This window comes from Cygnus olor, chromosome 1 (genome assembly GCF_009769625.2).
Source record: "Cygnus olor isolate bCygOlo1 chromosome 1, bCygOlo1.pri.v2, whole genome shotgun sequence".
In the NCBI taxonomy this organism is placed as follows: domain Eukaryota; kingdom Metazoa; phylum Chordata; class Aves; order Anseriformes; family Anatidae; genus Cygnus; species Cygnus olor.
Window position 1 is genome coordinate 189,087,749 of NC_049169.1, and position 27,702 is coordinate 189,115,450.

Sequence of the window (27,702 nt, forward strand, 5' to 3'; positions counted from 1 at the left end):
CAGCTGTGTCTGTCAACAGAAGTCACAGAGCAGGACAGGCTGCAACAGCACACTGCAAATGCAAGATCTGGCTCCTGTGGCAAAGTGTCAGAAAAGTTTCATGCTCAGTCAGATTTGACATGCCTACTGCATGCAGCTGCTCCAGCTTCCAGCAGATTGACCCTGAAACACGTGTTAGCCTCTGCTGTGCCGAGATAAGGCAGGCTTCTTCACAAGCAGCCCTCTTGCTTTCAAGTTACAGTCACTGCTAAACACAGCAGCAGCTGCTCTCAGTAACATCACTGGGACAACATCAGATACAGCACACTGCCACATTTTCTTTGTGAACTGTGACATTCATGAGTAGCTTCAAATTGTACCTTTCTGCTTAATTCATAACTCCTTTTCCAAGCTATGAAGAAGGTCTCCTTTTCCTTCATCATATAGCTGGCACAAGGAAGCAGCCTATGATGCAAAGAATCACCTCGAGGTGCCTCTGTCCCCATAGGCAACGATCTCCTGGTGACAGTACTTATCATGCATGTGGTGACAATGCTGGCTTAAGGCATTCTCTTCCTTTCATCTCTGCCTTTTCTTCCTCGTTGTACACTGTCCTGATCTGTACTGACAGAACTGATTATGAGGCTGAGCCGTATGATAATCTGATCATGAGACCAATTAAAAGTGATCAGTTCAATGATCTGTTTTCTAGTACACCTTAAAAAGCTGCTGCGTTGGCACAACTGTATGGCCAGGCAACACGCTGCAGAATGGACTTACTGCTGCCACAACTGTCAGGTCAGTGCTTCTGAACTACAGCCTCGTGTGTCATCTGCTGACAAAACAATCGGGAATTCCACTTGAAGTTCTGAGTTGCAATATAAGCTTGATGAAGCTGAGACATAGGTTGCTTTTTCATATGAAAAAAATTAAAAAATCATAAGAGCTACAAAGAGATTGAGAACTTTTGTATAAAAAAATTCTAGTGAAAAGACTGGAAGGACTCAAACCTCTCACTTCTGTATGGGAATGTTTTCATGAACTGGTTGTGCCTTACAGCAACCAAAACCACTCCAGTTTATGTTTCTGTGCTAGATGTGACTTACGTAAATTTGAGTCATGTATAAGGTATGATTTCTACTGAGACATGTTACTGGTAAGATAGGATGAAAAAGGCTCTGGCAGTTTGAAGCCACTTAAGAACAAAAGATATTCAACCACTTGTGTAACCACATGAAGCTTTACTTTCTACTAAATGAATGAAAAATGAAATAATGCAGAGCCACATGAAGCAAACACTTCTTTCTGAATTAATACAATAATTTTAGCCTCCCTCTCCAGAAGAGAGCACCGTTAGAAAACACTCAAAAGCAAGATATTTCAGTGATTCTAAACATAAACATTCCACATTTTTAAGAGAAGAAAAGGATACAGAGATTTTTTAAATCAACAAATAGAAGCAGACAGAATGAGGAAAAAAAAGCCGGTGCTTTCATTCCCTTCCCCAACAATGGTAGATAACTGGTACAATGACAAAGGTGTCTTTCTTATGATTGTAATACGTTACAAGTACTTTATAAAAATACAATCAACAGAAGTGATCAATGGATTGTAGTTCTAAGTTAAGGTAGCACCTGACGTGCTCCTGTTAGAACAGTTCTAATGGTCAATAGGCAGTCAGAAAGGAAAAGCTGAAGGTGTGCTATTTTTTCTTATTTTAAGGAAGAATTACTTTTAAAAGATTCATTTGATTTTTTTTTTTTTAACTTTTAACTTAACTTTCAACTTCAACTTTTAACTTTGTAAACTTTTAACTAACACAATATAAAAGCGTGTCTGAAGTTGTTTATCTATGCAGACAGGAATGTCAATCCAACAGACTAAGCACTAGTTCGCAGCTAAAATTAAGCACTATTCAATAAAACCTTCCTGCAGTACAATGGGCAAGCTAATTTCTGTAAGAGTGCCCTATGTATAAAATTAAAAAACACAATAGGATTTTGCTAATGTAGAAAGGTATTATGAAATGCTTATATACTATAACAATAAAAATAGCTTAATTTAATAGTTGTAATAATAAGTGTATATACATACATACACACAAATATACATGCATATATGTATGTACATATACACACATCCTGCACAAGAGGAATTTTGCCCTGCACACTTACCCATACTGTTGTTGGAAGTCTGTGTTAGACCTGAGCGTACCTGGCGACATGGGAACAGACTGGACGGTCATCCAGGACCTGACTTGATTAGGCTTTAACCATACCTCAAGTCACCTGTGCAGCTGGCATTACATAAGATTTACAAGTCTGGTCTTAGTTGTCACTGTACTTCCACTTAAGTGGAGGGACAACTAATGCCTGCTAACTTTACCAAGTTTTATAAATCCTTAACAGAAAATCCATGAAATTTAAAAATAAAACAGACATCACAATTAGGTGATAAATCAGCACATTAATACTGATTTCTCTAACATCACATTCTCGGTTTTACAAAGGCAAAAGCAAGGAAGTATGTGCATGTGTGTACCTAAGCAATAAACTGGTTGCTGATCAATTCAGCAGTAATGTATTGGTTAAGGCATAGCATCCATTTGAAACCTGTCAGTCAATTGCTTAAAACACTTTGGGAAGACAAAACTCAGATAAAAACACACTGATAACGCTACGCTTTACTATATACTTAGATGTGTATTATGCTCACACAACAAACAGTGTATCTAGTTTTATCTGTAAGACTTTTAAACACAAGCAGTCAATATTTGAAAGGAAAATAGCAGACATTTGTAATAACAGTTTCTTGGTAGTTATTAAAGTATAGCAAATTATACCATCACTTTCTCATATACCAAAACCCAAGCAAACGCTCCCCCTACCCTGTGCTGCAAATTACTTCAAGTGTATCATTAAACCCCTTTTCCCTTTGCATTCTGACCTTTGACTTTGAATACTTTGTTCCTTCAAGCTGTAGTTCAGCAAGGCTACGTTTCAGTAACAACAACAGCATCACATCCCTTGCTAAGATTCACTAAAAACCGTACATCTATTTCTAAAGGAAATTATGCTTCCATTCACATTTAGGTTTGAGCAAATCCTGTTTAGTTATTTTAGTTATTATTGCAATGTGGTGGCAAAAAATAACAGTATGTGGAAGCCTGTTCATGTCCAGGAGAAGTAATTGCTTACACATTGAAATCCAATTAAGCATTCATGTTTTCAGAGAAACTAGTCCTTAGGATCAGAACTATCAGACTGTAAACAAAAACAGTTACAATAAAATCATAATCTGAATAGTGTATTACCATGAACTATAATCTTCCTATTATAGTTTAACCTTTTAAATTGAATTTAAAGTAAAGTACAAGTAACTACTGAAGGTATTAGTTTCTACGCTTGTTTTCAACGTGGCATTTAGGTAAGTACGCTGCATCAATGCTCATAGGACTGCTTCACTAGGACTGCAGCTATAAAATGCCCTATTTACAAGTGTGCCTCTAAATTAACCCCCTGTCCCCAACCTTTCATTCCTCAAATTCAAGACCAATCCAAAAAAACCACCCCAAACCAGCAAGCATCCAAACAAAAGCACAGCCAGACCACTAGTCATCTTCAAACCACTACTTGAACAGTACTGTTTGTATGACTGCACCTTAACCAATACTGCCTAACATAGAAAGCAAATATGAAACTAAATATTTCATTGAACACAAGCAACAAAGGGTGGAGAGATGGGGAAAACATGGCACTGTTCAATAAGACAGCCACCCTCTGCTGATTAATAAGCACCATAATTTCTTCAAGTAAATCTCTTCAAACCATCCACAAACCACAATACATTACTTCTGCTTTTTTTCAGATCCAAATGTAGTAAGAAATGTAAAGAAAGTAAGCTGAAATTTTTTTTTTGTACACAGTTTTTTTTTAATATGAAACATCACTATCAAAAATAACATTCCAAATCCCCCTTGGATCTACATAACAGACTTGCATAGAAAGGCAACCCTGAAAATTAAATTTCACTGCCTCTACATAAAACATAAATACTACCTTTATCATTCTTTTTAAACTGTCAGTGTGAGCACAAAACAGAGGCTGCCCTTCTGCATGGAAAGGCAGAGGTATTGCTTTATGACTTGTACTATCAGGTGTAGATTAGACAGCACAATTATGTCTGGCCCCCCAGTTTCACGCTCTAACAATTGGCAAGATGTAGGTATAGTAGCTGGACACTTAAGCAAGAGTCTCATGCCTAAGGTTGAGAAGTCTGCTTACCCTTCATAATTTGTGTCCTCTTTTTCACAACTCTAGAATGATACACCTGGTCACCCAAAACATCCAGCCCCCTCATAACTCATAATTCATAGAATCATTCAGATTGGAGAAAACCTCTAAGATCATCTGGTCCAACCTTTAACCTAGTACTAAAGTCCACCACTAAACCATGCTATTGAGTTCAAACCTACACGTTTCTTGAAGACCTTCAGGGATGGTGACTCAATCACTTCCCTAGGCAGCCTGCTCCAACACTTCAGAACCCTTTCAGTGAAGAAGTTTTTCCTAATAACTGACCTAAACCTCCCCTGGTGCAACTTAAGGCCATTTCCTTTTATCTTGTCACTTGGCACCTGGGAGAAAAGACCAATCTCCACCTCGCTGTAGCCTCCTTTAAGGTAATTGTAGAGAGCAATGAAGTCTCCCCTGAGCCTCCTTTTCCCCAGGCTAAAATTAATTCTGTCCTCCTTCTCACCCCTCTCTTGTTCTCTCTCTCATTTCTTGTTTCAACTGTGTCTTCATTGTTTCCTATCCTTGCTCATACACAGAATCCACTTTTTCCACGTTGAAAGCACCTTATCTCCCTCATTACTTGCATTCAGACTTGGAAATCTGCTGGAAGTTTTTCCAAACTCACTTTCTAGACCTACTGAATCCCAGCCCATAACTTCAGTCACCATTCACCTCCATTGCTCCACTTCTGCACTCCTAGGAAAATTGCTAATTCCAAAATTTCCACAGGGATTTTCTTTTGGAAGAGAGGTGGTTGTTTTAAAAGAAGAAACTAGTTAAAACTCACCATAACAAGCTTTCCTTCTCCACAATGTTAACAAAGACTTCTTAAGTGTTTTTTACATATTGCCTCGTATTTTTCTGGCCTCACCCTTCTTAATAACTTTACACATACAATACAGACTAGACTTGTGGCATTCAAAAGTTGTAAGATGAAGGAACCAAGCCTCACTTGAAACTAGCTTCCTAACACACCAAACTGCGGCAACCACAGGCTGAGTAAAAACACAGGTCACCTGTTTAAAGCAGGTCTCAGATCTCACTTGAATCCTATTTGACATTTACTTGCTTATGTGCTTATTTTTATTACATATGATTCTGTTAAGACAAGTTGCTATATAGAAGACATTTAAACATCATCTATAGTGACAATTTCACCTAAAATTCATAAACAATTCTGAAAGCACGTATTGCGAAAGACAAGCCTCTACAATTCAGAGGTCTGCACCAAACACCAGTTTGAAATTCATGTTTCTTACTCTTGTCTACACAGTGACATTAGCCACTCTTAGTTCCCTGTAGTACTACAAAGGGGGAAAAAATGCTAATCACCTTTAGAAAAATAATTTTAATTTGAGAGCCCAGATCCAGGTACTGTAATGGTACTGCCTACTGTATTAATGGCATCATTTCTTAACTGAAGATTTCATATAAAAAGAATCAGAAAACATTGTACTTGAAAAAACAAAGAAGGTTCAAAAGTTAAAACATCAAAAACATATACACATGTAAATGCATTTATTGGAAACAAAGTCAAGTCAAGAAAACATGATCTGCTTACCTTTGAAAGTTCCATTCCAGGTCCACATTGTTTGCAGAGGATACAGTTTCCAGTGTGGTCCCTAAACTCTTGCTCTCTGCAGTCTCCAGTCTCACAAGTTACTTTACTTAGCTAAAGAAAAAAAAAGTAAACTCACCAAGACATAATTAATCTCCTATTAACATATAATTTATACCAACTCTGAAAAATAAATTATGTTTCTTAAAAATAATTCTCTGCATCACCAAAAACTTTAAACATGGCAATGAAAATTAATCATTTAACTCCAAATGTGGATAAATATCCTGATTTTTAAAGGTCCTTTGTGATTTCCAACAATTTTGTGAGTTTTAGAAGACCTACTTGATATTTGGTACTTGTGGAAAGTCAAAACACTTAATTGTTTGAAAATGAGTTTAAGTTCCTTGCTTTACTCAACACTAAGAAAAATGCATATGACCATTTACTGAAGCTACAATTCTCATAACAGTAAACTACTGTCATCATGTTATATTGATGTGTCTCATTTGTGTTTTTTCTTTTTTAAATGATGCTATCACAATTGAATAGATAATTTAAAATCTTTTCGTTTAAATATAAGTATTTAGAGATTTTCAAAGGTCACTCAAACCTTTTGGTCACTTAATAACCACTCCAAACCTTTATGAATATTATTTAAAATATAATGATACTGAAATTTAGGATAATGGGCCAAACGAGAGAAAATTCAATTTTTGCCTTCAAAGGCATTTAAGTACCTTATCTGACCAAATCAGATACTAAGGATACAAGGAATGCTATAAACAATAATACAAGCCATGCAAAGTCTCAGTATAACCAGTGGTATCCTACCTATGAACATTAGAGAACTCTGACAGTTCTCAACAGGATTTTAAATTAAACGTCCACAGGCTTGCATCACAGAGAGTGCTCTCCACAATCACTTCTGAATTCATACTTTGTGTATTTGTCTTTTTAGAAAGACCAAAGCCTTTCTGATAGCAACAAAGGGTTAATTAGCCTTAGATCTAGAGCTTGTCTCTGCAGGTCAGAGTTGAAGTATACTTGCAAGGCAATGTAATTGTGCACTATGCTATGTTATATGGATAAACTGGACACTTCAAACACCTAAACTATACATATATATAACATATTGTACCAAGAGATTGACACTGCAAATGTCCACTGAAGTGAAATATCATTTCCACAGCTCTATATTCACATATATTTTATATCCTAGTCCAGTCCTTCTTCCATGAAGAGGCTCACAGTCTTTTTTTTTTTTTTAAATTGTGTGTGAGGAGCAGCGAGAAATGACAAAAAGCAGCTGACCAAGCTCACTTTTAAATTGAAAAAATACATATGTAATTGTGTATATGGATTTAAGACTTTCAGACTTAGCAGTTATGTGTAAAAGAAACCATTCTTGTATCTGCTCTAGTCATTTTTTTCAACATTCATCTTAGCAAAAAATTACTTACCAAATATGCTAGTAAGATGATAAGAATCTTCAGTTTATCTTCTTGTAATGCTTTAGCTTCCATTTCTTACAATTAAACCTGTATCTATAAAAAAGAAAAAAATGTAATTATATTACAATGTTGTTTAAATTTAAATAGTCACATGTACACAGCATACATCTAGCTTGTCAAAATATATAGATATGTTCACATCATCAAAATATCTCTGATAGATTCCTGGAAGTTAAGTAACTAACATAACTAGCATGTAATTAATGAAATTATATCGTTTATATAATAAAAATGTCTTTTTTAGAAGACAAGGCAATATACATTAATATACATAGCCTTAGCTCTCCAAATTAAAAGACTGCTATCAGTCTAGATGAGAGAACTTCAACCTTTGTAGATCCAACATCTGATGTTGACCCCTAACATATCTTCTGTGCTTGTTAGATGCCGACTAAGTACAGGATCAAAAGACAAAATCATTTTCTTCAAATATGTCACTTCTCAGGACATAGCTGATCATGTGTGTGTTCCTTCACATAGCTGATCACATCCTGTAATGTGGAGCAGAATGGGCTCTGCAACAAACTGGAGGCATACACAGGGTTTGTTTCTATTGCTTGCCTAACGGATGTAAACTTCTTAAAACGTTTTAAGTATCTTTTATGATCAGGTAGGCAGAGACTGTTATAGAAGACATTTCAAACAGCAGAATCAGATCATACACTAGATCAGATAATTTTTGTCACCATGTCAGAAAAAGAGCACAAAAAAGTCCATAAAGCCTCACTTAATTACTTTTTAAGAAGTGGTAACAAACAACAATGAAAAAAAGGGAACAATTTGAAACTGTCACATATCTGTTGCTATATTGCAATAAGAAGAAAAGAATAAGTAAATCCAGCCCATGTAAAATGCTATTTGAATTTGGTACTAATTTGCCTACGTTATATGACTGTAATATAATGTCATTCGTTTCACATAGATGTGAAAAATAATGTTTAAAACATTTTTGTCCTACTTCAGGAACGATGTTTAATTAGACTGCTTTAAAAGATAAGATTAGTCATTATTATTGTTTCAGAGTAGAAGAGACTGACACATGAAAGGATGGAACCTAAAACACAAGCAAAGAAGGACAGAAGAACCACACAATGGGTTGGGTTGGAAGGGACCTTAAAGCCCACCCAGTTCCAACCCCCTGCCATGGGCAGGGACACCTCCCACCAGACCAGGTTGCCCAAAGCCCCATCCAGCCTGGCCTTGAGCACCTCCAGGGATGGGGCATCCACAGCTTCTCTGGGCAGCCTGTGCCAGGGCCTCACCACCCTCTGAGTGAAGAATTTCTTCCTAATATAGTCCAAATTTACCCTTTTTTAGTTTAAAGCCACTCCCCCTTGTCCTATCACTGTACCCCCTGACAAAGAGTCCCTCCCCAGCTTCCCTGTAGGTACTGGAAGGCCAGCTTCAAAGTGTTTTATGATATGGAACTGTAACAAGTATAATACACTTAAGTCAACACGACTTCACATTTCCCTGCATGAACACCCTTCATTCATTAGGATGAATTCTGATAACAAGAAAGCATACTTCAGTAGCACTATTAATATATTTTAAGAGTCAAATTTTTATTTTGAATTGTTAGAAAAAAAATCTTCCCAGGAAGGACAGAAGAGGCAGAGAGGTGTGTCAGGCAGCACTCTACAGGAAAGCCAAGATTACATTTTTATGGTTATTTCTCACTTAGTAATGGTAACGGTCTATGGGCCAATAACAATTATCAGATTATATGCACGTCAACATGGGTAAAAAGAAGACATACCACCAAGTAACACAAATACACACAGATACAGCATCCTATAGAGGCTGCTTTTTCAAGACTGAGGGAAAAAACAAGCAGAGAAATGTGAACTGGGAAGTCTCAGAAAGAATCTTAGATGACTTAAATACAACAATTTAACCTAAGATGTACCATAGAAAAAAATGGAAAATGGGAAAAGAGTGCCAACAAACTTTAGAAGTTATTAGGTACACAAAGATGGCATGAGAAGCTGACATCAGTAATGCAACTAGGAAAATTAGGTATATAGGAACAAAAGTATAAAACAATTTCTAGTAATATTACAGACCGAACAGTGGACAGAGACAGTAAAAGTTTTGTTAAAGAAACAGAGGTTTCAAGAAAAGTTTCTTGTCTGCATTTGGAAAGAACAAGATGGATAAAAACACACATCACACCATATATCTTCTGGCTGATTAGTAACTGAGCATCTGCTAAGTAAAACCAGATCAGACCAAAGACAAATAGTGAGACTTTGCACCTCAGTGACCTTGAAAAAAAAACTAATCAGGAAGACCTTAATTACTGCAAAGAACGATGCTGAAACTGAATAAATTCTTATTGACTTCTTGGTATCATATAATGGTATTCAGTAGGAAAAGAAACGAACACTTTATATGCTTAACTGCTATAGAAGGTAAAGCTTCATGTAAGACTGCAGTCGAAATAAAGTTTTAAACATAACTGAGTTGCTTAGAACTGAATATCAAGTGATTATTTTAAGTTGTATGAATTTATATTCATTATATTCCTTAATATTATTGTTAAATAATTGCATTAGAACTGTTATGTTTTATGTCCATCCATATAATTACCACCAAAATTTTAAAACAGACACTTTTAATCCTATAAAGACTCTGGTTTTATTTTAAATTTGAATATTTACTTTTGCTTGTGAAAATAGGTAAGACATCAAAAAAGAAATTTAATATAATTTTATGTGTTTATGTCAAGTTTCATACAGCATCATCAATACAAACAATATTGCTGAGCTGTACTAAGCCTAATGATTTAAAAACGGAGCTGTGGTATAATCTAAACAGTCTGTACTTTTCTGAGCGAGTCACTTCAAGTATGGAAAAAAAAGAAAATTAAGAGCAACCTGACTTACTGGCCAGAAGATTCAGTACTTGCCATATTACTGCAATTAAAATGTATTAGCTTTATGTAATGAAGCTCCAGTCAACCCATATGTTTTTCCCATATGGAATAACCTGAAAACGTAATATTGTAAAGTTTGTTAGCATATAGGCAGTTTATTAAAATCAATATTGAAAAAAGCTAATGATCTATTTTTTGTTTGCAATATTCTGTTGCCACAATGGGATTAGAAAACAAATGTCACTTCTTGATAGAAGGCAGCACAGAATGACCAGCAACATTTTAAATGACAGAAAATTATATTTCTGTAACTCAGCTTTTGAAGTTGTCATATCCGTTACAAAATGATCTTATTATAGCATGTACCTCAAAGATTTTTAGGACACAGAAAGCATATGGAGAAGCACGGTGTACTAAAACACATTTTGTTGACTTAGGTGTGGAAATTTTATTGCAACTGTAAAATATTTTCTATTGAAAAGAAAAATCTACTGCCTTTATAACACACTTGCCAAATCCAACACCTTCAAACATCAGGAGTTCCAAAACCCAGAGTAGATTTCCAAAATCAACTGCTTTAAGAACAGCAGCAAACTATCATGGACTTCTCCAACTCATCTACACATTTTAGTATGCTTTAAATTTGTTGACTAATCATACGTATGGTGCGATCTCGCAGCTTTAAGCCTGTGATATGGGATAACTTTGGGAAAATTTATCTTTTATAATAGTCAGATCTTCCAATATAAGCTTGCAAATCTCTGGGCCTTAAATTTCAGTTCACTTCAGTGCAGGTTTAGTAGCTCCAAAGCATGTTTAAATCATTTCAGTAGACACGTATGAATGCCTGTGGCATTGTATCATGGAATTGTAGCACTTATTGTCCCTGTTCCTACAAAGGAAAATCAAGGACAATATACTGGCTACAACATATGAGAAAGAAATTAACTGGTAGACAATAAAAACCCTCTGTTAAGAGCACAAAAAAGATGCTTTTCATGACAACATGCAATAATACAAATGGTTAAGGCACTTGAATAAATCATTGTATTGAAAGCAAGTCCCGAAGGAGACATAACTGTGCCAGCTGCTTGTTTCCTGTTTCTGCCTCCAGTTTGATTAAAAGCCCTGATTAAAAAGCAGACACTGCAGCCCTTAATAGCAGGTTGCCACTGGGAAAATTAGTTCTCTCTGGGTATCAAGCAGCATTACGCTGATATAAGTTGGACACGAGCTATTCATCTTATACGTATTCAACTAAGAAGCAACAAGAAGAATATTTTGCCTCTAAAATATGCACAAATAGAAGTTCAATGCATTTAAAGATTATTTGTTCTTTCTCAAATACTGATATTTACAACATTAAGTTTGGTTATCATAACTTTATTCTGTAAAAGAACTCTGTACATGCGTTGAGTACATGCTGTCAATAAATCATTTTACACGTGTCTTCTTAGGTTAACAGAAGTATGCTAGCCCAAAATACACAAGGGAAATGAAATCAACAGTGATAACATGCTGAAATCAATACATAGAACCCCCATTAAGAAATGTGGTTACACAGTTTAAAGGTTGTGTGGGTCCTACTATGCATATGCGTAAAGAGGTCAACATTAAACAAAAAGCTAGTAACAGTGAAAAATGTATAGTGGAAGTAAGAACTTCCAGCCTGCCTAGATCCTACAGTCTACTGTCCTCCAAAATGTACTCCTGCAACTATTTACTTGTCCGAGCACAGTAGTCACCACTCTGTCTCAAAGTCAACTTGCCAAAAAATGTTTCTTCCTCCTCTCCAAAACAGAGAAATTTCACAAGAGACGCATCACCTCAAGGCAGCAAGATTAAATTACGGCCTACCTACAGGTTACTTATATGTATAAACAACAACACTTTGCAGTCAACATAATGTACCTTGTAAGGGAAACTTCCTAATGGGTGAAGGGTCCCAGCTTGAATTTGCTTCACTTTCCTACATCTTCTAAGTCCTGTATCCAATTTCGCATTCATACTTGACCACCACTTTTCATGCTCTCCATAGCACTGACAAAGAATACTCTGACAAGTTCTGGATAAGAAAGAGGACTGAAAATATAATCATCTTATGTTGCCAGCGGAGGTCTCTGGTATCCAATGAATGGGACCTCTGCTCCCTTCTAACCACCCCGTTTCCCACCTGCAGCTGTCAACCGCATGCAATAAAATGACAAGGAGAGGCAGATGGCTTTAGCAGAGTCAGTGCCCCACGGGCAAGAAACAAGAGAAGGGAAAGTACTTATGGTGCTGTAACGATAGAGACAAAGGGAACGAGTTAGGGACAAGAGCTTCCACTACAAAGCTACACATTGTTATTCTGTCTCTTATGTCTAGAACACCTTCCCCTTACACCCTGCCCGCAGCCCTTGTACTCTTCCCCTTTGTGAAGTAAATGAGGTCTTGTCGGACCACATTTGCTCCAACTGCTATGAGAAGAACCATGCGGAGAAAAATTATTATCAGCTAGGAAACATTCATCACATTAAACACTGTGTTGAATACATACGTGTTTTTCAGAAACTGCCAGACATGAAATTGTACAAAATCAGGCAGCTACGGATTTTTTTATTTTTTCTTTTCCAGATAGGATAGCAGAAGAAAGCTGGAACCTCGCTGACTATAGGAAACATTTACATCTATGTTTGGGTATGCGGAAAGAGAGAAAGGAGGTTTTCACATATCCAGGAAATATTTGTGCTCCTTGTGCTTTGAGCACTGTATGCTTTGATTCGTAAGTACTTGACTTTACAGGAGTAATAATGATCATGACTTAATTTCTCCCTGCCTCACAAAAACCATCTCTGCAGTGTCTTTGCTATCATACACAGTATTTACAGAATGCATCATATCCTAGTGCATCAGAAAGGGCATAGTCCACAAAACTTGATGATCTGCAGAATTCATCCCTGCTGTTACAACTTGCAAATGATGCTCCCAATCTATGATGATAAAATTACAGAAGACAGCTCATCATCCATGTTCTTCAACATATCTGGACTATTATAAATTAGAAATTAGAGTAAAATATGGTGACAAAGGTGTAATGTGATGACATTTTTCCTATTCTTACCTATACTCAAAGCTTTTCACAGGGTCAGAGCCTGTGATTCACACAAGAAGCCCTAATCCCATTGAAGCTGACGTGATTACTCAGACAAATAACGAACATTCTGTGCTTTGAGATTAAAACTGCGGTAAAAGGTGTTGCTCCTTCTGTTTAATACATCTCATGCATCTCAACTGCTAGGAGACAACAGTTTGCTACATGAAGCCTAAGCATAGAGCTTCATTTGTACACATTTGTACTTAAATGTGTGAGTAAGTAATACAATAAATCAGGAATACCGATATTACATTCATGTTTCATTTACACCAAAGTATACTGATAGTTCTTTTTCAAAGTCATTTGTAAGAATCATAAGTTATAAAGCATTGACCTGGTTAATACTGTAGCCAGCACAATGCCAGTGTGTCCCATCCAGCCACCCTTTAGCAGTTTTGCGTTTCATAAAACGTTTTACAAGACCACGGACATGAGTTACATTCATTCTCAGCACTCTTTTATTATGATTGCAACGCAGGTTGTGGAAACTGAGGAAAAAGCAACGCATTGCCTCCTATACTGACAACTGAAACATCTTGTTGCTGGAGTAATCAAGTAAAATCGCTGCAACTCTCTGAAATATGGTTAATACCTCGAACAAAACCAGTTTACTTTTATTTGTAACATATATATATATTTGCATATACAGCGAGAAGCGTCCAGCCAGCACACCTAACTTGACTTAGATGTGATGGTGCGCTTGAAAGAGCTCATGAACTGGCTAACAAACCCACCTACAGACTGAATCAATTTGCTACTTCTGCTCGTATTAAACGCTACCAGATCCCTCTGTTAATTTGATAAAAGCAGTCATGTAAAGCAGCTGCAAGCACAGAAAGGGAAAGCAGGTATCGAGTATCACGATTTTTCAAGAATACCAAGCAAAGCTTTTCATCCCAAGGTCAGACGAACGGAGACAACCACGCAGGGAAGTTAAACAAGCAAAGGCAAAACCACGATCGCTGTTTTTTGTCCCCTTACCGGCCCAAAGCTCCTGCTCCGGCTGCCCCAGCTCGCAGCAAACACCAGCCCCTCAGCCGTCGAGGAGAGGACGCCTCGTGGGGGCGGCCGCCCGCTCCTCGGGGCTCCCTGCCCGCCACACCCCGGGAGCGGAGAAGCCCCCCAGGGGCTACAGGGACAAAGAAGGGGACGAAGGAGACGGAGAGGACCCCTCACAGCCAAAGCCGCTCCCCGGACACCCACCTGCCACGTCCCGGCCGCGGCGGCGGGGCTGCGGCGAGCCGCTCCCAGCAGCCCCCGCCCTCCTCCCCTCACGTCCTCCCGTTGCCCCTGGCAACGCCGCGCCGCCGCCATCGCCACCTTCCTCCCTCCCGCCCCCCGCCGGCCGGCTCAGGTGACCGCGGGCAGCCAATGGGCGGCCCCACGTGCCGCCGAGCGGGGCGGCCGGGGCGGCGGTCGCGGCCGTTAGCGCCTCGTGAGGGCGGTCGGGAATGTTAGGGGGGAGGCACCAAGGGAAGGACAAAACCCACCCAAAAAAAGAACTCTACACAAAAGCTTCTTAGATAAGGGCTGTCCGTGTTAGGTGGGCTGGGTGAAGCCCTTTGCTGACCTCAGGGCAGGTGGAGGAGGAGACCTTGCAGAGTGCAAAGTCCTTCCTGCCTGTCCCACGCAAAGACCACGATGGTGATTAACTACAAAGTTCTCTCCTTCCCAAGTTACTTAGCTAATTTATTTTTTTCTTGCTATCTCAAAATCTGAAATATTTTCCCATTTTGCAGGTAACAAATTACCAAGATAGAAGTATACTACCAATACCAAATGCCAGTTCAGAAATCCAGCCCTCCGTAGAGAAGAAACTGTTCACAGTCACTAGAAAAGGTGTAACTTACTGCGGCTTACTGTATCACAGAATCATTAAGGTTGGAAAAGATCTCCAAGATCATCTGGTCCAACCATCACCCTACCACCGCTATCACCACTAAACCATGTCCCTAAGCACCACGTCCAACCTTTTCTTAAATGCCTCAGGGACGGTGACTCCAGCTCCTCCCTGGGCAACCCGTCCCAATGCCTGACTGCTCTTTCTGAGAAGAAATGTCTCCTCATTTCCAACCTGAACCTCCACTGGCACAACTTGAGGCCACTCCCTCCAGTCCTATCACTAGTTATCTGGGAGAAGAGGCCAACCCCCCACTCCTTACAACTTCCTTTCAGGGAACTGTAGCAAGCAATAAGGTCTCCCCTGAGCCTTCTCTGAACTAGGAGCTTTGTTTTGGGTAAGTGATACTCCAACATTGGTGAAACCAATCTTGGAGTCCTTGGTGAAAAAAACAAACAAACAAACAAAACAACCAAAAAAACTTCTGAGGATTTCAGGTTACTAGTTTTACTTTGAATTGAAAGGTTAATGATATCACTGCAGTCTAAACAATTGAATGGATCCATTGGGCATTGAGTTGGGTTATGAAGAGAATGAATGGACGCATATGCTTGGCAGTAAAGCACTTTCGAATAAGTAGTTTTGGGGAGCTTCTCACAGAGATAAAATTTTGGAGTTTGCCAACCACGTGGACAATTATAAAACAAGTAGTGCTTATTGACATACAGCAACTTGTCTGTGAAAAGATAAATGGTTGCAACAAAATGAGTTGCTTTCAATTAAAAAAAAAAAAAAAAAGCCTAACTGAAAAAATTTACGGGGGTTTTCATTTAATTATGTTATAAAAGGCCCTGCAAAGAAGAGTTTTGTTTCAGGACTGTTGCCAGAAGGAGCTCTGTAAGAGGCTGGAATTCCTGCGAGGAATGGCACGCTACAGCACAAGGGCAGCGCATCTGTTGTGCATGGCAGCTGCTGCACAGCACTGAGCGTTCTACATCCTCTTGCTATTTACAGACAACTGTTTTGAATGTCATGTTTTGTGTAGACACCTGTAAAATGTATTGCATGAGGTCTTAGTGGAGTCACTCTGTGTTTCAGATACTCATTTTAAAGTAATATATTTAGACAAGTGTATTAAAACATCCCGGAGTTCTTAAAGCATTGACTAAGCACTGAGGACTACCATATGAAGAAACATTAAGACTTTCTCATCACACAGGGGTTTACTGTTCCTGTGAATTAAGAGCAACATGAGAGTGTATAACATTGAAATGTGTTTCAGTCCCTGTTGGAGCATGTACATGTAAAATGATCGAGTTAATTACATTAATCATTGAGGGATGTTGAAAATTGCAGGCTTTCTTTTGTTTTGAGTCATGATATTTCTTCAAAGGAAATGGAAGACGGAGAACTGTTACAGCAACTAGTGTAGATGCAAGAACAGAGATTGTCTCTACAGCCAGGAAAGCAGACAAGAACTATTTGGAAAGTAGTTTCAGCTGACCCCTTTGATAAGACTGAGTTGCGTGACATATCTGATGTGGAAGCAGAAATTGTACAGCAATAGGAAGTTGTTATCTCCATATCTCAAATGCTAACACAGTTCCCCCAGTCAACTGTGAGATAGATCTACTCTTGTTATGACAGCTGTTGGAAACTGATGTCAGTATATCTGTACAATGTCTTTTGATAGTCTTAACTATTACAAATCTTAAAATATGTTTATGATGTTATCTAAGACACGCTGTTTGGAAATGGCTCTATTTATAATCAGAAATTGCTCAAGCTATTTTAATAAATAAATGATATACTTGTGAGTTTCCTATTCTGATTTGCTTTGAACTTTTTCTTTCTGAAAACTTAAGCCTGAGGATTAATTAGTGTTTATACAGCACTTTGTAAACCCAAAGGCATAAGAGCCAAGAATTATTATTACTTAATCGTTAAAAGTCAGATCAATGAAAAATTAAACTGTCAGAGAACTGCTTTTTGAAACAACAAAAATGCTGAAAATCCTCTGCCTCCCCCCATATGTCCAACTGTGCTTTTATTTGTCTCACATATAGACAAAGATATTTTTCAGTTTAAACCGGTTAACGCCCATCTGTGTTTAAATAAATGGGAAGATTACCTAAACTCCTAGGGACTTTTTACATAATGAAGAAGTCTTTATTTCCTAACTGCAGTTTTAAGACCTGAGTATTGCAAATATTTATATATTTAAGTCCTCCTTGACAGTGTAACCTATCTGATTAGCAGTGTTACTTCTGTGAGCATCTTTACTCATTTCTGTGATTGTAGGGTCGGATCCTTACAGTGACATTTTAAATGTATTTGGCTCAGCTATTTTGACTTCTGAAGAGAACTAAAAGAATCCTCACACTATTTTTTTCTTTGCTTCTCTTTCTATTTTACAGCAGATACAGGTATGGTTTAAAAACAATTTTCCTCAGAAAATAAATGTACATGTCAGAAAACCAGCAACAATCAAGGGAAGATTGGCTCATCAGTGAAGCATAGATTTAGTTAATACAGTTAGTAAATAAACCCATCTTTTCAGAGTTACAGAAACATCCTTTAATACATCATTGTTATTTAAAGAAAAATTCTAAATTTTGCTTTGGCTATGCCTTCAACAATATTTTTCCTTGACAGCTATAAACACATTATTCATGCAGTGCTAATTACTTTCCTTATAATATAATTGACTTGTTAAGTCAGAATATGAATTAATTGGTGGTATAGAAAAGTAAATGATACCAAGTCAGGCCTAGTTAATCTGTGTCTGGCATATTATCTCTTGATATTCAGTAAATTTTAAATTTATATATACAAATATACTTTTAATTAGAATGAAACAAAGTTTGCAGACTGACTAATGAAAGCTGACTACATTCATCTGGAAGTGCTGATGATCTTATTCAGATGCAAGCAGACTGCTAAAATCTGGTTTTGCATGTTACTATATTGTATCATGAAATATGAACATCTTGAGGGTCCTGGATTAGTAGATGTCCTAAGGAACAGAGTCCTGGCAATGCTTAGCAGCTATCAGTTTTGCTGTCTTTTAGCTGCAATTTATTAATAAGTAGATGTGCTTAAAATTTGCATATACCTAAATTTAGATTTAAGCGTAGGCACTTAAAGTCAGTATTTCAGAAGAACTCATTGTCCATCATTAAGACTCGATTTTCATAGAGCTCAGTGTCTGGAATATTGAACTTCTTTGCAGGTCTCGCCCCAGTTATGTGTTCTAAGTTCTTCTGAAAATCTAAATTATCTTAAAAAACCTACAGAAGAGGATTGAGTCTTATTTTAAGAGCCTGGCTTCAGCTACAGGCACAGAACACTCATAGATTTGGCCCAAATTCATAAAAAAAGTCTGAGCCTTTAAAAGTGCTAAAGTATAATGAATAATCCTAACTCTTCTAATGATTCTTTAGAGTGAATTTGTGGAGTAGATGTCTTTGATTTTCTTAAACATTACATATTCAAATATATGAATTTGAGGAACAGAATATAAAATATTGCGAAGAGAAATTGCTTCACTGAAATAGCAGCAAAGCTTCCATGGAATTCAGCAAAACCAGGTGTTTGTTCTAGATAAGCTAGAGATTTCTTTAATATCCTTATTAAAATTCCTTACAGGAAACTTCTATCATCAAGTTAAAATGTTAATGTTATTGTCAAGATTTCTTTTCATATTTGATAGTTGAACTAACATCTAGTTAAAATTAAAAAAAATCTCTTCTGTATATAAGGATGTGATATTTATAAATGTAGTTCTAATAACTTGTGCAAGAGGACGCCTTTTCATCTCAAGTATGCAACTAGTGGGATTAAAAGTGTTGCTTGAAGAAGGCAGGCTTTAATAAACACACTGAAAGCAAATAAATATACAAAATGTAGGAAATATGGCTGGTCTTTTCTCAGAAAATAAACATTCCTCTAAGTTCTGTAATGCTTGTATTTGAATATCACTTTATAAAACTACAGACAGTTGGAAGGAGCAGTGCACACCAAAATATTATACATCCCCCCCCCCCCCCCCCCCAAATATTGAAACAAATTCGATTTAGTTTCAGTTTTTAATTGTCTATATATTCTAGGTACTCTATTTTCATATAATTCTGCATGAGTTGCAAATAAAAATGCTGCATAAATTATATATAGTCTTTCTAACTATATACACACAATGACATGCAGTAGTACTGTTTGTGAACTCTAATTTCTAAAGCAAAGCAAAACTGCAGAAAAAAAAACCCACAAAATCCAGTACCTGTTATATGATGAAGTTTTCCAATGCCCAGACTTTCTGCAACTTAATTTCACACTGCCAGAGCTTCTGTGTTAAATGCTTTACCTCCTTAAAAAAAAAAAAAAAAAAAAAAAGAAAGAAAGAAAGAAAAAAAAAGTATGTCAGCACAAGCCCAGACGAAACTCCAAATCCGGGAAAATAAAATTAACCATGCAGATCAAAGGCAGACGAGCACTGAGACCAAATGCCTGTAATCTGATCAGTGATCAGTTGCCATACATCAAAGGCAGTGCTTTGGAGAGGAAAAAGAGCTCTTTTTTTCTCCAGCAGGTAGTTGTACTCTTAAATTCTGCCTTTCAGTAGTCTCGTTCTTTTGTTAAAAATCGATCACTGGCTTTTTTTCCCCCCCTTTTCTTTCTTGTGCTGGGAGAATGCACATGATTCTGACATGCTTAGAGTTGAGTGGCTGGATCTGTAGCTTTTTGAGTTCCCAAGCTGTGTTGTGGATTGTGTGTTGGAAGCTTTCCCCAGTGCCAGCGGGTTCCGCTTTATCCCTTTCATCTCACTGAGCTGCAGATCCCATGACATCATTCAATGCTGTGGGACTGGTTAGAGAGCTATAATACAGCCTGTGGGGGAATACAGCTAAAGAGCAACAAGAGTTTGCATGATTTCTAATCAGGTTAGTCCATTGTAACAAACCCAAGGCTCACTTCAAAGTTTTCATTATATTAAAGTTTCCTCCCAAGAAGGGAGAATAGTGTAGCTATAAGGTTTTCTTAAAAAGATGCTTTATAATTTTGCCTGCTACAGGAAGTTACAATTTTCCATAAAGTTCTGGAAGTCAGACATGCAGGTCAGTTTGCTAGGCAGCTGTTAGAGATGACAGAAAACTACTTTTGCTTGTCTCTTTATTGAGGTTTGGAGGAAGTGGTGCATTTTGTGCACTGCAACTGTTTTTTTCTTTTTTTTTTTTTTTTTTTTCCTTTTCATTGGCAAAAGCAAGCACAATAGAGCATGCTCTTACTCCCTGGTTTGTGTCCTCCCTGCTGCTTAATGTGTGGCCTTTGCAAATCATTTTATTTGGGCCTGATTCATCTGTGGCTCATGATTCCTTTACGTAAATGAGCCATAAAGCTGCTGTAAGTAACTCTCAGAAGCTCTTTAGTGTGAGGGCATTTTTTTTTAGCTGGGATAGATTCGAAGTGGTCACCATTACGCTGTCAGCAGAAAGAGGCTTTGGGGCGAATAAAAGGCTACTGGCAGACATTCACTGTGCTGCTGCAGTTCATGGTCTCAAGAACTGTTGGAGGAGCCCGTGCAGCCGCAGAAAGCAGGAGAATTTTCAAGCAAGCAAGAATTTTCAAGCAAGCGCTGAAGAAATGTACAACTGAATTTCATTTTCTCTGATTGGAGGCAAAGCTAGCATTTGGCACAGAGATTAATTCAACCCTCTGTGCTTCAGCTGTTAATAAAGCACACAAATATCAAGCAGGACGGCTTTTAGGATAAGCAGCCATCCTGAAGATATCACTGCAGTTCCCATAAATGTATACCCCACACTTTGGGTATACCACATGTGGAGATGAAAGTGATATGAGGCCGTCGACTGGTAGCCATTGGTAGATCCCTGCAAATATTTGCACACTGAGTAACCGATAATTCATTTAAAAGGCAAAAGTGAAAAGAGGAAACATGGTTGCCTTGAGCGATAAAAGCAAAAGCAAACCATCAGCAGATAATGGGTGCTGGATAGCCGAGTGCGGAAGCGATGAAGTAAGTGTCTGGTGGAGATTCCTCAACCTGCGCCCTGTTTGCAGGCTGGAAAAAGAGGCCTGCCCCACTCTGCACAGTTTGGGGCTGCATCCTGCTGCCCTCAGCCCTCCCTCCACTTTCAGGCTGCTGTGGTGCTGCTGCTTTGCTGCTGCTCTGCTGCTGTGCTGCTGCACTTGGTAGATGAGGGAGCCTTCTGCTGGCTGCATGATGTACTGTGGGCAGATGCACTGCAAGCCCCAGTGAGAGCAACCACTTCCAAAAAGCTCTGAGATCCTTCTGTGCGGTGCTATATGATGTGGCCTTGTTGCTAGTTGGACATGGTTTAAGTGTTGTTTTGGATCAGCTATCCAGGTAGGCCTCTGGGGGATGCGCAGGTAATTGAGATGGAGGAGAGATGTTGCAGGTACAAAGGAGTGCCATGCAGGTAATGAATCGACTTTCAGGAATACACGGCTGGGAAAATATGTAAACAAACCATAAATTTCTGTCTTTCTCTAATTCCCACTTCCAACTATTTCAAATAAAAGAGAATTATTCAAGCTGCTTGCTTCTGTTTTGCCATTAATTTGCACTCATCTGACATACAACTTCCCCCTACTCACAGAAAGATTTCTTGATAACAGTCCATTTGTTGCTTTCATGATAAAACTGGAAGTGCTTATGTTGAAGTAAAATTTGCAGGTGAGCTGTACAGAACTGAAATAACCCTTTTCTGTTCATTTCAAAGGTGCTTTTCATTAAGAAAAATGAAACTTCACAGAAAGTACCTTTTAGTTCTCTGGGGTTTCAGTAAAAGCAAGTTCTGAAGGTCTCGAGTAGAGGTCTTTGATCTTTCTTTTGTACATATCAAAAAGAGAACTGAGGTTAATTATTACCAATATAACCTTCTAAAGCTTAAGCATTGCTTTTTGCATTCATGACGCTATTTTTCACTGTGGAGCCCGGCAGCCTGATCAATCTGCTATTTCCCATGCTATGACTTCTCCAAAATTTGATCAGAAGTGTGCAGTAGAAATAACTAGTCTATATAATTCAATATTTACCCAAAGGTTAATAATCATCTTTTCACCTTATGTATAATGAGGATAATGTGTACTGTGATTCGTATAAGGCATGCAGCAGATGAGCACCCGAGACAGAAGCAGAACCTGTATAAGACAACACTCACTTGGACCATCTGATCATCAGCTCCTGCTTCCTCCTGAGGTTACAAATCTACCAAAACATTCAGGCACAAGTGGTCTGATAAAAATCCATTAGACGACTCAGTAAATGCTTGATTTTAATCACTGAAATTACTGGGCCAGAGTCTGACCCGAACTTACTGAAACTGGGCATTCAACTTGTGGTTAAACTTTTAGGTATCTAAAAAGCTGTTCTAGAAAAAGTGCTTGTGTTTTCTCTGTGAAACCAGAGATAGAGACGTGTCTCTGGAGTCCTGCAGAGGGAGATGCTGTCTGCCTAATCCATTGCTTAAACTTTTCGAAAGACTTTCTTGAGAAATATTTAGTGGGCTTTTATCATTTTTTCTAACATTTTTCTTTTTTCTCTATTAGACCTCAAGCTCTTAAGGAGGTTGCTTCATTTTTCTCCTAAAGGTCAGGCAAGAATTAGACAAAGCTTGTAAGTTAGGCAGGTTAGATCTCATTTTAGGAGTTTTTAGGAAAAACAAGCCAAGCCTAAGGCAGCTATTCATGTCCAAAGTGCTTTACTGGATCAAAGCCATAAAGGATAGTCAGAAGATAGAAATGACCTTTTGGGAGATGTTTCTTAAATATAACTAAATCTGAAGAAAACTTCCTTGTGGGAGAAGCAATCAAACCTGTCAGAGAACTGCCAGTGGCTGTACGACCCCCTGTCCCATGCTTATAAAGGCTCTTCCAGTGTTCATGCTGTGCCTAACATACTGGTGTAACATGCATCATAGATTACCATGTTGCTTTATATACTTGCTATGTGCATCACTTCACCGTGCTTTTTGTGCCTCCTTTCCTCTACTCCAGCCCACAGGAGCTCCAACAGAGGTTCAGAAAAGATGACAGGAATCCTCACAGGGCATGCAGTGCCATCGCTGTAGGTAACTCACTGACCGTGCAACCATCATTTGTGCTAACCACAGCCTAAGTGTGGCACAGGCACTGGATGTGATATTACAAATGTCAGGTCAGCAGCATGAAAGCGGTTGCAAGCTTTAATCATGTACCTCTACAGGGACAGTTGTGTCTTGATGATCACCTATGGGTTCCCTATTTATAGAAATGGAATACTATTTTTAGAGCCTTTTGTGCCAGGTCAGCACTAGCTCTGAAACAGCAGCTGTCTTCTGGGCCCCAGCTGTAGTCAGAAGTGCTGATCACTACCCTCCTAAGGCATTTGGGGATTATTGTTCCATGAGACTGGTCAGTCCCATGGTCAGGAGAGATGCTTTAGAATGCGCAAACTCATCCTCCTGCATGATCTAAATTGCCATCCTGATGAAAGCTAACACCCTGTTCCTACCCCATCACATTGGTGTTGCTAGTCCGGGTATTGGTGATACCTACTCCCACACTGCTACAGTGCTTACAGTCTCCTTGACAGTAGTAAGGTTCATAAGAACTTCATCTACAGCACATTTAGGCAGAAAAATCAAGACCTTTTGGCATTTCCTGATAGAGTGTCTCACTTTTTACAGTGTGTCGTCAGACTTACTATAAACCTGCAACACCCTGCACAGTCATTGCAGAGCAACATGTTCTAGTTAATGCCAGCTTTAGATGTAGCCCCAGAAGTTTTTGACTTTCAGGGAAAAAGCCCTGTATGCTATTTCTATATGCTGCAATGACAGGTCTTTGATGACATGACTTACGAGAAGCTTAGGCTTGCATTTCTTTGGTCCTGAATTTTCATAAATTTTTTTTTTTCCCCATGGCTCTTCATAGGACCCAGCTTTGACTTGTTGCCCTATGGGTAGCCTAAGATCTAAGCAAAATGGAGATTTTGGGTTTTTGCCTTATGGGGTGACTCATGGTAAGGAAAGCCTCAAGGGCATTCCCGCAACAAGATAATGCAGAAGGTTGGGAATTTGGCTTTGAGGTTGTCCTCAAGGATAATGTAGATGTACCCTGTAGGAAGTTTTAGTTAATTCACCTGTGACTGGGAGTCAGAAGTTGTGGTTTTATTTCTGGTGCTGTCACATGGGTATGACTTGAGGCAAGTCACTCTTTCTCACTGGATTAGATCCTCAGTTGTGTAAGTTAAAATTAAATCGAAAGAGCAATGGCAGTTTATGCTGTATGCCCACCCAGTCCCCTTCATATATTTTCTTATTTCTTTAAAAATTATGTAAAGATAATTATTTGTAATACTGTACTTCAGATAATGCAAAATATTTCTGTATGACTTCCAAACCAAAATAAACTTCAAAAGTCTCTGCATTTAAAGTGTTCTTGTAGAATAATAGACATCCCTAGGGCATCTGCGCACCTCTCACTTCACTGTGCACAGAAGTTTCACAGCCCTTAGCTGTCCTTACATACATCTGAGGAGTGAATCAACAGCATGAGAGTTGTGTCTTTGTAATTGTTCCTTAGGGTTTCATTAAGTGAAAATTGAAAGTTCCTTCCCTCTGTTACATAGAGTTTTTCACTTGTACTGAAATGGTCCCCTGTGATTTTCTACCTGCTACTGTGGCTGAAGCTCTTCATCAGCCTGCAAACTTTAATCACGTAACATTCTTTTCAGAGGTGCCAGTAGAGTTGTGTCAAAGAGCTGACTTCCCCCAAGGCTGTGGGAGCTTGGTCAGCAATGTTGTTCATGTAGCTAAAATGGCAGATTCGATAGATCTGTGATTTCGTAATTTCTCTTTCAGAAGGCACTGTATATTCTGTCTACTTCAAAACAAAACAAAACAAAACAAAACAAAACAAAACCCTACAATAAAACAGGTATAGAACATTTGATTATCTAACCTTTTCTGTATGCCATGTTTTGCTAGATGTCGCAGAAAGCTTAGAGTAAAAAAAATAAATATCTGACTTTTCTACAGAAAAGGCAAAGAAAGCAGGCTAGGTGGGATGGAAGGGAATGGAGAAACAAATCTGATATGTGCAATTAACTGATCAGGAGGAGAGATCATAGCTGGCCAGCTGCCTAGTTGTTATCAAAACACATGTTTAGAAGTATTCCCTTAAGGCAACTCTACCAAAATCATTTCTAAAAGATCATGGAGTTAGTTTCAACTAAAAAGAGTGTTCTTATTTTAGACAAAGTGATGTTTATAAATAGTTGTGTCTGATCATAGGGAAACTGCAGTCACATGACCACAATTCTATCTTCAATGTTTGTTCAGTTTTCTGTAAAGTTGCCCTTTATTTTCACTTTGTAGTTTAGAATTTTCCCCACTTAAGTAAAACACCCTCAATCTATCTCAAAGATCTTATATCACTTCTCCCTTCCTCTTTCTTTTTTCCCCCTGTCAATCTTAACTAGAATTAGCCTTCTTTCTTTCTTTTTTTAATTGCATGTAGTCGAGAACAAATTCAAAACAAGTTTACTTACTCTTTTATCAATGCTTCATTGTAAAAATATGTTCTAAAATATTATTTTAGCCATATATTTATATGTAATTTATATTTAGCCGTTATATTTAGCCATAGTTTTGATTGTGTCCTATTTAGTTAATACATAAACTTTCAGAAATGTATGTCAAGATACCTGTAGCTAATACCTCAGCTAATATTATGTAGTTACATGGCAGTTATATCAGCACAGACCTGCTAAAGATACATTTTTCTTGATTTATCATTGCTTTGGTACCTGGGAGCTCAGTTCCCTTACTGCCTATATCAAATTCTATACTCCCAAGTACACATAGTGCAAGCACAAACCTAACTTTCTGTGTTGAGCAATTTGTGTTCCTTATTGAATGACTGTGAGCTTTGTATGTTCTTACATCTGCAGTTAAGATCCTAAGAGCCTGAACTTAATGACTGAAAAGTTGATAATTGGCTTGAAAAGCACAGAAAGGCTAGAGAGTTGAGATTTCTTTAATTCTATTGCTATTACAAAGAGCTTCTATGTCTGTGCATTTAAGCACAAGACAGTCAACAGGATTTAAGTGGATGCATATTTCTGACTTGGGACCCAGCCCATGTGTTATTTTTGGAGATTCAGGCATAACAAAAAGAGTCTTTCCTTAGATGATGACACAGTAGCTGGCTTGTAGAGTAGCATTAGTATAATTTTTGGATGAGTTTTGCCTCCTAGAGAAAATTAGATTTATTCAAAGAAGTTAAAGAAAAGAAGATGTACAGATTGTCACCACTTTTAAATAGGCAGCTTTGATAAATAGCACTATCATTAAGGAGACATCTCAACAGAAACAATGTCTTAGAAGAAATAGTAACTAGATCTAATCCCCAAGCAATTCTCTTCAGCCCCGATTGCAATACATAATTTTTTTCACGTATGAAAGAGTTGACATTTGATTATTTTTCCTTTTTTGTTCCTGCTTATAGATGATAAACTATATCTTCCTTGTATGGTGTGATAGCAGCTGCATCCTACCGTCTGTAAGAAATCTTCCATATTATCCAGAGCCATGAAAATGCCAAAATAATAAGGAAAAAGATAAACAAAAGAGTATAAGTTATAAAAAGGATCAGGCTCAGCCAATACTTGCTCCAGCTTTTTTAAAGCAGATGTTCTTCTTTTGACATTCATCTGTTTTTAGTCTGGAGTTCTGTATCTAGTTTGACGCACATTTCCTAGCTCATGATTTGTAAAGCTTTCATATATTTTCCCTAGATATATATTTGCACTTTTCCTCACCTTAGAGCTCTTTATGTTCTTCCAAAAAGCAAAGAGCTATGAAAAAAAGAGTTTAAAACAACCTAAAAACTAGACATCATAAAGACTATATGGAGATGACTAAGGAACAGCAAACATGGGTTCTAATGATATCTTCAAATTATACAAGTGATGAGAGGACAGCTTTAAAAGTTGGTTGGAAAAGGAGCAATGTATGAGGGCAAAACAGATTTTTATTTTTATTTTTAATTGGGAAAATACTATGATGACAGTTTATCTTAGAAAAGGCAACAAAAAGATTTGTAGTCAAGACTGCTGACTATGAGTACATGAATTCCGTACTGAAATTCCACAAAAAAAAATCTGTTCTTAAAAGCCTATTTATTCTGTACAACATGACTTTGCATGGCAAAATGCTTCATTTCTTTATTTATTTTCATGTGATGTACTCGCTGTCTTTCAAAATGTTGAGCTTTTGAAATGTGGATCCATTATTTATCTGATATATTCCAGTTTTTGCCCTATTCAATATACCTTAGTGTTAAGCACGTACTTTTATCAAAAAAGGAACTGAACTTTATGGAAAGGCCAAAATCATCAGAAATATAATGCCCTTATTTTTCTGCAACTTAACACCATGTTGTATGAAGCAATTCTTCCTTTTGTTTGTTCTGGACC

The 27,702-nt window shown here is 37.9% G+C and overlaps 1 protein-coding gene across 3 annotated transcripts in view; it reads right to left on the reverse strand.

The window, feature by feature from the left end:
- Positions 1–19,981, reverse strand: part of TNFRSF19 (TNF receptor superfamily member 19) — a 65,351-nt gene extending 45,370 nt beyond the window's left edge. Inside the window, exons 1-3 of one of the 3 annotated variants that reach the window (XM_040543983.1) lie at positions 19,480–19,981; positions 7,296–7,379; positions 5,836–5,946 (exon numbers count right to left, since the gene is read on the reverse strand). In XM_040543983.1, the coding sequence (XP_040399917.1) occupies positions 5,836–5,946; positions 7,296–7,358 (174 nt within the window). In that variant the 5' untranslated portion in view covers positions 7,359–7,379; positions 19,480–19,981. The other 2 variants (XM_040543985.1, XM_040543984.1) reach the window with 2 other exon arrangements.
- Positions 19,982–27,702: the final 7,721 nt, after the last annotated feature.